This window comes from Mauremys reevesii, linkage group 2 (genome assembly GCF_016161935.1).
Source record: "Mauremys reevesii isolate NIE-2019 linkage group 2, ASM1616193v1, whole genome shotgun sequence".
NCBI lineage: Eukaryota > Metazoa > Chordata > Testudines > Geoemydidae > Mauremys > Mauremys reevesii.
This window is the reverse complement of record NC_052624.1, coordinates 142507867-142520471: the sequence shown is the minus strand read 5'-3', so window position 1 is coordinate 142520471 and position 12605 is coordinate 142507867. Positions and strand designations below refer to the sequence as shown.

Below are 12605 nucleotides of genomic sequence, written 5' to 3'. Positions count from 1 at the left end.
TCTAGGCTACTCCCCTTTCTTCTATAATCCTCCTAAGGTCCATAGGAGCAGGTCTTCCTTCCTTCACTGAGCTGAGTCCACTAAGTTTTACCACTCTCCTTTTCACTTGTTTCCGCCTCCCCTCCCAACAAGTATAAACTTTAGAAGAGAGACAAAGTAGATGAAGTAATATCTTTTAAATATCTTTTATTGAAGCAACTTTTGTTGGTGGAAGAGACAAGCTTTCAAGTGTCACAGAGCTGTTCCTCAGGTCTTGAGAAGGTAACGAGCTTGTCTGACTAATTACAAGTCAGGACAGATTGATACACCTATGGGGTTCACATGTTGTAGGAGACCACTTAAAATGAAGTGGACAAGTAAGGGTTAGCAGGTTGTGGGTGTGTTACAAACTGTTGTAATGAACCATAAAAACAGTGTCTCTGTTAAGTCTGTATTTTTTAATGTCCAACAAGGTTAGGAATTTACATTCCCGGGATAGTCTTTTGAAGGTATTATGCAGGTTTCCTTTGAGGATGAGAACTCAGAGGTCATACATGGAGCGATCTTGTGTGAAAAGTTTTCACTGCAGGTGGTGATGAAGACCATAACAGGGTCTGGGGAAAATTTACTTTAGGATGTGGTCCCCATCGAGTATGGGATGTGATTGTTTAATGATACCCCATATGGGTTCCAACATGGGACAGCACGTGACAACTAGGGGTGTGCAGTCAGTGGAATTTTTGTTTGTATTGTCACAGGTTCTCTTGGGTATTTGGGTGTCACTTTCCATTATGTCATTTACCTTTTAAGTAAATGTGTTCAGGTGTATATCCCAGACTTTCTCTGCAGAGCTAATTCTGTGGTATCCAAGTACCTGGCTGTAAATAAGATTTCTTGGTGAGTACGTAAATGTAGTGACCTGTGGGTTTCTTGTATATAATTGTTTGTAGGGTGTCAATATTGAAGCTGATCATGATGTCCAGGAAGTTGATGTTGATGTGGGTGTATTCTACAGAGAGTTTGATGGATGGGAGTGGCTGTTGAAATTCATGCTGAAGTATAAATTGTCTGTCCAGAAGATGAAAATATCATTGATGTGTCATGTATAACCAAACCAACAATATATTGGAGATGCATTTGTATATTTTTGGTTTTGTGATGCATTTTTGACAAATTCTTTCTTGAAGTGGCCCATGAAGAGGTTGCTGTATTGGAGAGCCATCCTAGTACCGATGACTGTTTCCATGGTTTGAACATAGTGTTTGTTGTTAAACAGGAAGTTGGTGTGGGTGATGTCCAAGTGTTGTATATTGTCTTGTAGGAATTTCAGGCAGGCAGCAATGCCCTCATGGTGAGGAATGTTGGTGTATATTGAGGTGACATCCATGAGGGCAAGGATAGCATTCTGGAGGAGGTTGTTAATATTGCAGAGTTTCTGGAAAAAGTCAGTAATGTCTTGGCAGAAGTTGGCCCTTTGTGTTGTGAATGCTTTGAGGATGATTTCTGAGAGTCCTGATATTCCTTCAGTGAGAATACTGTGGCCAGATTATGATGGGTCTGTCTGGGTTCTCTTGTTTGTGTATCTTGGGATGCATGTAGAAGGTCCCTGGGGGATGAGGCTGTAGAGCTTTTTCTTGGACTGTTTGGGGAAGGATTTGATGGTATCTTTAAATTCCTGTGTGAACTGGTGTGGGGTGGTCTTTGAGTTCCTTTTAGTAGGTGGTGTCAAGAGCTTTCTGTTGGCCTCATTGATGAAGCCATCAGAATCAAAGACTAGGATTGTGCTTCCTTTGTCTGCACTATGGTGGTTGGATTTCAGGGACTGCATACCAATTCTCTCTGTGGCAGAGAGATCGTGATGGATGTAGTGTTTCTCTGACCACTACATATTACTCCAAATATGCTGAACAGCTATGCAGACCTCAAAAAACTGAGGCAGTATCTCCTGCACCTTACATATTCCAGAATGGAACACTTCAAACAAGAAAATATAACATGCTCCCACATACTGGATGGGGGAAAAAAAAATCAGGAAGCCTACCTGGAGTCCATGCAGGAAACCCAAACCAATCTCTGAGCACTAAGCTTTAAAAGACTATTTGGACTTTGGTCGCATTTGACAAATATGTCAAAATATGTGTACGTCTTGTCTGATTTACTTCAAATACAGTAGACACAAAGCATCATTTACTGTCTATGAGGCCAGTATTCCTTTGTTTGTAGATTTTGAAGGATGGTAAAACTGGGCTTGTTAAAAAAACCTTGAATTTCAGCCTCACTTATGATGACTACTCTGGGTGAAAGAGTAAGATAGCAGATGAAAATTTTGAACCTCTAAAGCACCCAGTATTGGTAATGGATTTAAATATTGCTCCTTTATCCATTCTAACATCATGTGACAACTGAAAATCTAAGTCAGGGTTTCTCAAATGGGTCACCGCTTGTGTAGGGAAAGCCCTTGGTGGGCCGGGCCAGTTTGTTTACCTGCCCCGTCCACAGGTCCGTCCGATCGCGGCTCCCACTGGCCGCGGATTAGTGCTCCGGGACAATGGGAGCTGCCGGAAGTGGCAGCCAATACCTCCCTCGGTCCACGCCGCTTCCAGCAGCTCCCATTGGCCCAGAGCAGTGATCTGCGGCCAGTGGGAGCCGCAATCGGGTGGACCTGCAGACGGAGCAGGTAAATAAACCAGCCCAGCCCGCTAGGGGCTTTCCCTACATAAGTGGCAACCTCTGTTTGAGAAACCCTGATCTAAGTAGTCAGGTTTTAGAATCTGTGATCTTAAAAGGAACAAAGTTGGTGGTTTCACTTGTGTTTTCTCTGACACAGCTTGATGAGTGGAACCACTTCAACAGAATAAGCTATTTGCCCCCGTCATACTCAGTTATTGATATAGCATAATAGACTGAAGATGCTGTCACATCGTCACTCTAAAACTAGCTGTCTAGATAGCACTTAGAAACAGAAGCTTGGGCTGTAGCTCAGGCTCTAAAGCCCAACCCTCTCCCTAGGTTTCTGAGCCTGAGCTCCAGCGTGAGTCACAATATCTACACAGCAATGTTTAGCACAGTAGTGCATACCCTGTGAGCCTGCGTTTGTGGAGCTGAGCTGGGAGGCTAGCTGCTGCAGGCTGTATAGGCATACCCAAATAGTCCAAACCAAAGCCAAGATCCAAATACCCCAAATTTTAGGTAGGATTCAAAACTCAGCACTGTATCTGAATTCTGTAGCTCAGGTCTTCCCTGTCATAGAAATCCGATTTTTAAAGTGAAAATAGGCTACAACTACAGATAAACTGTGTGACCTGCTGCTTCCTGTGGCACTTTTCTTTTTTTTTTTTTAAACAGACTTGAGTAACAATAAGGCTATTGTCGTCTGTGATTTAGAAGATCAACAGTAGCATCTGCAGGCTTTTAAGAACACTGGGATGATGTAGAAGGTGTATGGTAGCATAACATATACATAACCAAATATTTTGGACTTATAAATATAATAGGATTGAATCTTATTTATCTGGGTTGTGGAACTGTGATGTGAGAATTAACTCAAACAGCTGCATCACTTGCCTGTTGAAAACCTGTACTATCGAACTTGACTTTTCTCCACATTAAAAAAGATACAATTGGTGGCTACAGAATCACTGCTAGGAAATATAGACTTATTGATTAAATATAATGTCACCAAAACTTGCCAGGCACTAGGGAATTTTCCTTAATTATAACTTGTAATTTGGCCACCTGGTTCAGAACTAACCAAACCTTTTACCCCAACTTTGAAGCAAATCTTTCGTGTGGTTTCAAAATGTTCATATCAGTTTATTTTATTTCTGTCATTTTTGCATACCTCTGCACTTCCTGGTTTAATTGGGACTGGAAGCATCAAAATACCATGAGAAAGGCTATTCCCATGGTACACTATTTCCAGCCTGGGTGAAATCAGTAAGTACTGGAAATACAAAGACAGGTTTTTGTGAAGGTTCTAGATCATTCATGTACATTCACAAAAGCACCCAAACTCTTGGATGATTCTCCAAACAAGATCATACCTGCATACTATTAGAGGTACTGGAGAGGGTTTTCAGAAGAACTCAGTGTTGGCCTAACTATGCTCCTAATAAGTGCAGAGTTAGACAAACCTTCAGAGCTTTTGGAAATCCCATGATACACCCCTTGAAAGGCCCTGATCCTTCATTTACCTCCAACCCATCACTGACTTTAGGGGCAACTTTGGGTGCATGAGAAATGCAGGTTTGGGTCCTAAATGTGAAGAATCAGAGAGCAATCTGATTATTGATTTCAGTTTGCCACCATGTGACAATATGACTTTCTCTACAAGTCAGTGGAAGGTTTGCCCATATGAGTATTTGCAAGGCAAAGCCTTTGCAGTACTGTACAAAGGTTCCTTAATATCAGTAGCTTCATTAAAACTGAAAATCCTGCCAGTTAACATACTTTTAACATTTTTTATTTTGATTTTTTAAAACTTGATTTTATTTAAATAAATCTACATTAAACTAGGAGCTGAAAGCTTGAAACAGTTATTTCAAAAAGCTCAGAAATTAGTCGTCAGTCTGACATGTTTTTTTTCAAACTGAAAGAGAATTTTCCTCTAAAAAAAAGTGTTTAATTACTGATTTAAACAATGTTCTCCCCTCACTCCCCATAATTATTCATATTTTAATACAACATCATTTAGTTAAAAAGAAAACATTCACAGAAGCCTATGAAATTTACAGGATAAGTTGCAAGAGTAAATATAATGGATCAATCTATATTGAGATCATTCTTAGGATTTGTATTTTTCTGTGTATTAGGTTAATATTTTAAGAATGATTTTAAGTATTTTTGTTTTTAGTTTCAGGGACAGTCATCAACGTAACTAACAGATGAACTGCACAGCATTTTAAAAAGCTTAAACTTGCAGAAACTAAGCATTTATTTCATCTAAATTATCTCATCTATCATTTCTGATAGAATGTGTAAAGAATCTGAATGTTATATGATGTATTGTAAGATAGAGTTGCTTCTTTTCATTTTCAATCACTTACATGACAATTTTTTTCTTCCTTTATCATGTTTAGATTTTCTTTGGATCGTCATACTGATCTTGACAGAATATTTAATATACACTCTGGAAATGGATCCATCTACACTTCCAAACCACTTGACCGCGAGATATCACAGTGGCACAATCTTAGTGTTATAGCAGCCGAGATCAGTAAGCCAAATCTTTTTAGTTTTCCTTCGTTTAAAAAATGATTTAAATACTTCTGGCACTCAGAATAAATTTCTTAAAAATAAATAGCATTAAGTCCAACTGCTGGTGCTCTATACATCTTTTCATTCATCTCAGACCTTTACAAGAAGCCAGGGTAGCATTAAGATGACTACATAACTGCACCTAATTCCAGTCCCACTGACACAAACGATTTTAGGTGACAAAAAAATCTGAGATTCTTCAAGTCAACTCCTGGGGAGCATTCATTATTAAATTCTCTGTTTCAGGGTAAGCACTATATCACTGGTAAAAGCAATAGTTTCTGATGATAAGCATGGTTGGTGCCACCATTCTGCAGACTGCTGGCCACTGTGCTAAATGTGTTATTCCACAGTATTTTCATACTGTGGGAATTCAAGACCCTTCTGTGCTTAAACTGAACCATTAAACTCATTTCTTTGTGAGGATATTTTGAGAGAATTTAACTTCTCAACTTAGTTGTAGTAATTAGGTCTCGCTAAAAAGGTATGCTAATATTTTTGGAAAAGTTCAGGTCTTTTAAGGGCAATCAATCAGCATAATAATTGCTTGAAATTCATACCTGCCAGACTCTACAGTCACCATCCCTTTATAATGTATTACTGAGATTCTTTGAAGAGAAAAGGCAGTATTGGAATATTTAGGACATTGTTTTTCATGACGTTCAGATTTTTGTTCTGTTTGCCATTTTCAATAAATTTACTATGTCAAGTAGACATAGCTACAAACACTGATACTGAGATACAGTGGAAACATAACCTGAATTCTTCACAGATTGTTCCCAAGATACCACAGCATGTCATACACCCAGTCAAAACAATAATTCAGGATCCATCTTCATTGTTTCCTATCCTATTCCAGAAACAAAGCAAAAACATATAAATGTTTAATATAGTTCAGTAGAGGAGTTCTCAGAAATGGATGATGTATGCATGACTTGCCTTACACTAAAGAGTAAGTAGCTCAAAAATTAAAAACAAATGAAACCCTATTCAGTTTAGTGCTGCAAATTTGCATCCTATCCTACTCCCACAGAAGTTGGTGGGAATATAAGCTCTTTATTTAGTTGATTTAAAAAACAATTTTTATAAATTTATATTTTTTTCTTATAGTAATTTAAACATGTAGCCTGTGATTCTGTTCTGACTTACACCAGTTTTACACTGGTGTAATATTTTTTTCTTTAGTTAAGTGTCTACTGATTTATAAAAGGGGAAGTGAAAGGAAAATCAGATCCCGAGAATATTCTTTTAGAATATGTTTGTCGCCAGTCAGCGACAGCTCCACAGTGTAAAACAAATTTGATAACATCCATTACATTTTGCTTTTAAAAAACAAACTTCCAGCAGAACAATACTCTTGAGCCCAACAAAAACAACATTTGATTATCCTAATAGAGATACTTTTTATATATTACATTTGCTTATTTCATTAACAGAAGTAGTGTTTATCTTCATGTAAACAGCCTAATTGCCCACTAGATACAAGTAAATGAATTTGTTCCTGGCACTAAGCAAAATCTGTTCTGAACACTGATGTGGCCCGATCTTCACCTAGTATGAGTCCAGGGAGCTATGCCAAATTACACCAGCTGAAGATCTGACCTTGAATGCTGAGCTCTGGAAGAATTTTAAAGAAAACAAACCTTTTTTTTTTTCTTTAAATGAGAGCAAGAATCACTTGTTTCTGTTTTCATTTCTTTTCTTTTGGCAGACAATCCCAAAGATACCACTCGTGTTTCTGTTTATGTTCGAATTTTGGATGTTAATGACAACGCCCCACAGTTTGCTGTATTCTATGATACTTTTGTATGTGAAAATGCAAGAGCTGGACAGGTATGCTTTCTGTGAATACTTTAAGCTATTTGGTTTTGCTATGGCACTCAGTTTTAGGCCATTTTTTAAAAATGCTCGAGAGAGCATGCTGCTTGAGAAAGAGTGTTTCTAGTACAGTTTATGAAACAAAATGAAGGAAAAGAATGTTTGTCAGTAAATCAGTCTTTAGACCTGCACAATAATACTTTACAATTGCGCCAGCATGTAAATTACCAAATTACTTTTCTTTACTTTTACAGAAATGGCTTTCTACAAGAGCTCTATTAATTTTACTCTTAAGCTTTTGCATCCGTGGATCTGTTTTTGTTTTGTTGCTTTAGATGCCTAAGCATATAGGTCTGAAAGATGTGTTCTTAATTGGTTTCAGTGTTATCTTCCCAGAAGAAAGCAATAAATAATTGGTAATCAAATTTAATTTTTTTTTTCAAAAAGAAGTCCATACTGTGGAGCTCAGTTGTACTTTGAATTCATATTTATCAGGTTTAGAAACAGCAATGTCACACTTACATTTTTATGCAAATGACAGTTTATCTTTCAAACATTTTCTGTGGGTGAATCAAGCAAAAACATAAAATATTTAATATCTGAACTGGTAACCTACTTTTTTGTTTGGCTTTTATAGAAACCAAACAAAACAATACAGAAAAATATACTTGATTAAAGTGAAATGACTCTGCAGCCCACTGTCTAGTTCCTACTAGGCAGCTATCCATTAGGGCTGCTGGAAACCCAACAATGTCCCTATTACTGTATTGTGTGTTCCACAGCACATTAACCTGAGAATAAAAAATGCCCTCAAAAGTGGCATCAGTGGTACCAGATTGACATGTACGCATCACAGTACTGTTGAAGAGAGTGCGGAGGAGGAATACAGACTTATCTGAAAATAGTTAATTTCTTGGATGCCTTTATTTCCAGATGGCTAGCCCATTTTATTTATTTTTCTGATTGGTTTTATAACTGTAAATTCACTGGTACTGATTGTGGTTATGATACACACAACTTAATCTCTCTGGGTCATTGCTAGTTTAATTCTATCTTCTTTTATATTAGTTCCTCCTTTTTTGTTACCGTAATTACAAATGACATATAGTCAAATTTAGACCTCACTGAATGGTCTTCCCCACTGATAAGTGACCACTGTTTATCAAAAAATGTTCAACCTCATGCTAGAATATGGTATTTTATGTAGTGAGGTATTTAATTTCTTTATATGTTTAATCTGTGACATTATGTTGACTGGCTTCTTGAAATCTAATATATTAAATAAGAGAATTCAATATATTAACATGTGAGCTATTTTGACAGCATCTAACATATGCTCGATATTTTCCAAACCTACTGAAAAACCCCAAAGAGCTTACACTATAAATTCACAAGACAGACAAAGGCATAGACAAACACCAAAGAAACATAATGTATAAGTACGAGACGATGCAGAATAGGAGTCTTGATTGTTTTCCTCCTCTTCCAAATCATCCTTGCTGCACTCCTCCAACTTCCCCTTTATCCTCCAGTCTCCAACTACCCTGTATTCCCCACCATATAGTGAGAGAGACAAACAAACCTACAGCCAGTTAGATGGTGTGCATGCCAAGGGAAGCATGGAATTACAGTTGTCCTGTGACATCCTGGAGGTGGGGCAGCCTAAACAGCCTTTCACCTGCCCACAGGCTGGAAAGGATCTCTACCACCTCTTTCCTCTGTGAAGGAGGGCCACATTCAGCAGAGAAATCATTGGGTTAGGACAAATACAGCCAAATCTGTTCCAGATATTGAGTGCTGTCTTGCCACTTTTTCTTTCCATTGAGAGAGGACAGGCTGCTTCCTCCAGCATGGTCCTCAGAGCAGGGTTTAGGAGCCCTCATGGCCTTACCTGCACAGAGTCTTGAGTAGCTGTTGAATCACTAACTAAGATGGAGACTTTTAAATTTGGTTTTCATGATCAGTGCTCAATAAACCAAAACTGTTTGTCCATTATTAGACTCTCCTTTACCAGATCTATACAGACTCCCTTATCCTGTGTGCAAATATTATACCTGAAAAACATATCCATCTAAGTGGCTAATTCATGGATTTTTCATCATTAAACTTCATAAAGTATGTTTTTTTTGTTTTGTTTTTTAGTTGTTGGTTCTCTCTTCTGACTGTCTTAATTTATTGCAGATTATAAAGAATTAGTAAAAAATACCCAGTGTTTGTTAAACTCTGTAGTGCATTTCATCCAGATCGAGACATGTATATCTTTTTTGTTTTATCAAATATAGTTTTACCATCTATTTGTTTATCCTTTGTTCATGGCATCTGCAAATATCATATCCAACAGTTTCCCTGATTAGAATTCTCCGATGTCCTTGTTATCATTAGCCTTTTTATTATAAGCTAAGTTCAAATAGATGTATTTAAAAATTCACAGTCCTCATCTTTTCAAGTTGTAGCAATTTTATTTTCTGCCATTATTCTTCTTTTCTGGATGTATTTATAGGACATTCTTATTGCCTTTGATTCCTTAGTAGCATGATATCTTTGCTTTTTTTCTGTCATCATTTCTCAGTGATTCATTCACTCAAACATCTTTCTTATTAATCTCTCATCTCTTCCAGTTATTTCTTACTTTAGTTCCTTCTTTGACCTTCTCCCATGTGTTTTAAATTGTATCGAGATTAGTCTTTCTTCTTTCAGTATTGTGTTTTTTACAGCTCTCCAAGCCTTACTTTTTTGTTTCCAGATAGTCATGCAACGCATGCCACACTAATGTACTGTTTGCTATGCATGGTGTGTTAGGATTTCTGTACTCTGAGTAGAACACAGATACACAGGAATCTGCACACCAGATTTAGATAAGTGGTCCATTTACTCCAGTACAGTGGTCAGTACCAGGAAGATTTAAGAAACCCTGCAGTGAACTATTTTGGAATAAACTGCCCACAAGGGAAGTTTCTTCCTAATACTGATCAGCTAGTGGCTGGTTTATGTACTGAAATAGTCTGTCTATACCATTCATGATGTTTTTACACCTTTATGATATCCCCTCTTATTCATCTCCTCTCAACTAAACATTCCCAGTCTTTTCACATGCTCTTCTCTCGGAAATCTTTCCATTCCTCTAACAATTTTACTCACTCCTCTCTTGATCCCCTTATGTTTATCTCCCTTTCTTGAGAAAGAGTGATCGGAACCATGCAGAGTGTACAAGATCTTTGGCTCCACTGCAGTTACTATATATCACTCCAGCAATGAAAAGGGGCTGGTGAAGTATATAACAGTGTGGGGAATCACTGGTGGCATTTCCAGACAGCTATCTTTTCTTCTTCTTCTTCTTCTTCTTCTTCTTCTTCTTCTTCTTGATTTTGTATTTTTCTTGGGAAATCAATAAGCAAAGACTGCAATGAGTAGAATATTGAAATTAGCTCAATAATAATTGCTGATGACATCACGACAAAGGAATGTACACATGTAACTTTTTTTCTTTATGATTTTAGTTTCTGCTTTTTCTTTCAAAAACAAAACATAGGAAACAACCAGTGTGTGATGGGAGGGGTCAAGGACAGTAATGTATGTTTGGATAATGGCTAGCATACACCACGTTGGCTTCTAGGAGCCAACAGTATACATATTATACATATAATATATACAATTAAATAATAATAGTGCATAAGAGTTATACATATTATGGCATAATATATTAGCCCTATGACATCCATTTCACAGCAAATTTAAGTGTATTCTCCCCTTTTTTGTCACCAATATTATTACTTTCTCACATAGTGTGCAGAAAATCCAGATACACAGGAATCTGCACACCAGATTTAGATAAGTGGTCCATTTACTCCAGTACAGTGGTCAGTACCAGGAAGATTTAAGAAACCCTGCAGTGAACTATTTTGGAATAAACTGCCCACAAGGGAAGTTTCTTCCTAATACTGATCAGCTAGTGGCTGGTTTTCAAGTATTCCAAAGGAACTGGAGGTTTATTAGGAGTTTCATTTTCTGAGTATTAAACACATTACTTAAAAAAGTAATTTTTTTGGTGTTTGCTGCAAAATTTAATTCATCTACTAATTCCAGTATACACATTTTGTTTTATATTCAGAACTGTGGGAAAAAAAATTTCTACATGTTGCTTCAGTATATTTGTAGTAAGAAAAAAGTAGATGGAGTAGGTTAGCTGATGGTATGTCCAGTGTTAATTAGCTTAAACTCCCTTTATGTACATGCTTTAGCATTCAGTAAAATCTGTTTAAGATCTTGTTCTGGAAAAAAAACATAGTGATAATGAATAAGATGTATTTCTGATGTTCTGATTTTTTAAAAAACGAATGTTGTTCTGACAATGAGAGATATAACTGAGCTTCCCACTCATCTATTTTACCTCCATACATCAGTGGGGAGACTAAATTAATTAATTTGTTATTCCCCACAAGATGTTCTTTATTACTTAACAAAAAGTACTAATAGATACATTAGTTCATTTTCCCATGTTTTACCTAGTTGCTGCTGTTTATGTGATTGTAGTATTTCACAGAAAGTGCCATGTGATCTAGGCAGGTGATTTTAAGAAACAAAGAAAATTTGTGCAACGTTTTGAATACTTGAGTCGCATGATCAAGAATAATCATGCGCCAAATTTAGTTTTTTATTTGCAGCATATTTGGCAAATCAGTTTTAATATTCAAATTGTCTCCAAATGTGACCACCTATTTACTTCCATTGCATGTTTTTCAGATCCCTTTCTTAATATCAGAGGCAATGCTAACTTCCATGACTATTACAGATACAATATGGAACTGGGCAGGATTTAGCCCACTAAAACTCCAACAACATTGAATAAACAATACAAATGTTCTTTACTTCCAAAAGAGATGAGTACAAGAGTCATGTGATCGGCTGTTTCCTATCATTCCTATCACATCTAATAATGTATTTTATGAGCAACTGAAGCTCAGGCTTGACCAATACTTGGATGGGGAGCTGCAAGTAGTGAGTCAGGTGGCACACTTCCATACAGCATGGTGTTAGACGGCTCTGTTCTGCTTAGGGTGACCAGACACCAAGTGTGAAAAATCAGGATGGGGGTGGGGGGTAATCAGGGGCGGCTTTAGGCACCAACTAAACAATTTGGTGCTTGGGGCGGCAAAATATATGGGGCGGCATAATGCTGGGGCCCCAGCTCAAACCTGAGGCAGCGTCCTGGGCTGGATCCTGACCGGCCCAGGGGGGCGGCTGTAAACAGCTTGTTGTTTTGCTGCCGGGGTGCTGCGGGGCAGGGAGCCGGCTAAGTGGGGAGCATGTCCCTGCTGCTCTCCCACAGGCAGCGGCCACTCCCCGCCTCAGGCAGGAGCCGGTAACGTGGCCCTACCCCGGCTGAAGAGGACGGGCCGCTCCTCCTTGGCTTGTCCCCTCCGCTGCAAGCTGAGGAGGAGCGGCCCGTCCTCTGCAGCCGGGGCAGGGCTGCGCTACTGGCTCCAGCCCAAGTGGGGGGGAGTGGCCGCTGACCGCGGGAGAGTGGTGGGAGCTGGTAGCGCAGCCCTGCCCTG

General features: G+C 38.2%; 1 protein-coding gene across 2 annotated transcripts in view; it reads left to right on the top strand.

The window, feature by feature from the left end:
- LOC120399033 (cadherin-10) overlaps positions 1-12605 on the top strand; it is a 155689-nt gene that overhangs the window by 123742 nt on the left and 19342 nt on the right. For both annotated transcript variants that reach the window (XM_039526903.1, XM_039526902.1), the window contains exons 8-9: positions 5058-5194; positions 6947-7068. In XM_039526903.1, coding sequence (XP_039382837.1) covers positions 5058-5194; positions 6947-7068 — 259 coding nt within the window. The remainder of the gene's footprint in view (positions 1-5057; positions 5195-6946; positions 7069-12605) is intronic.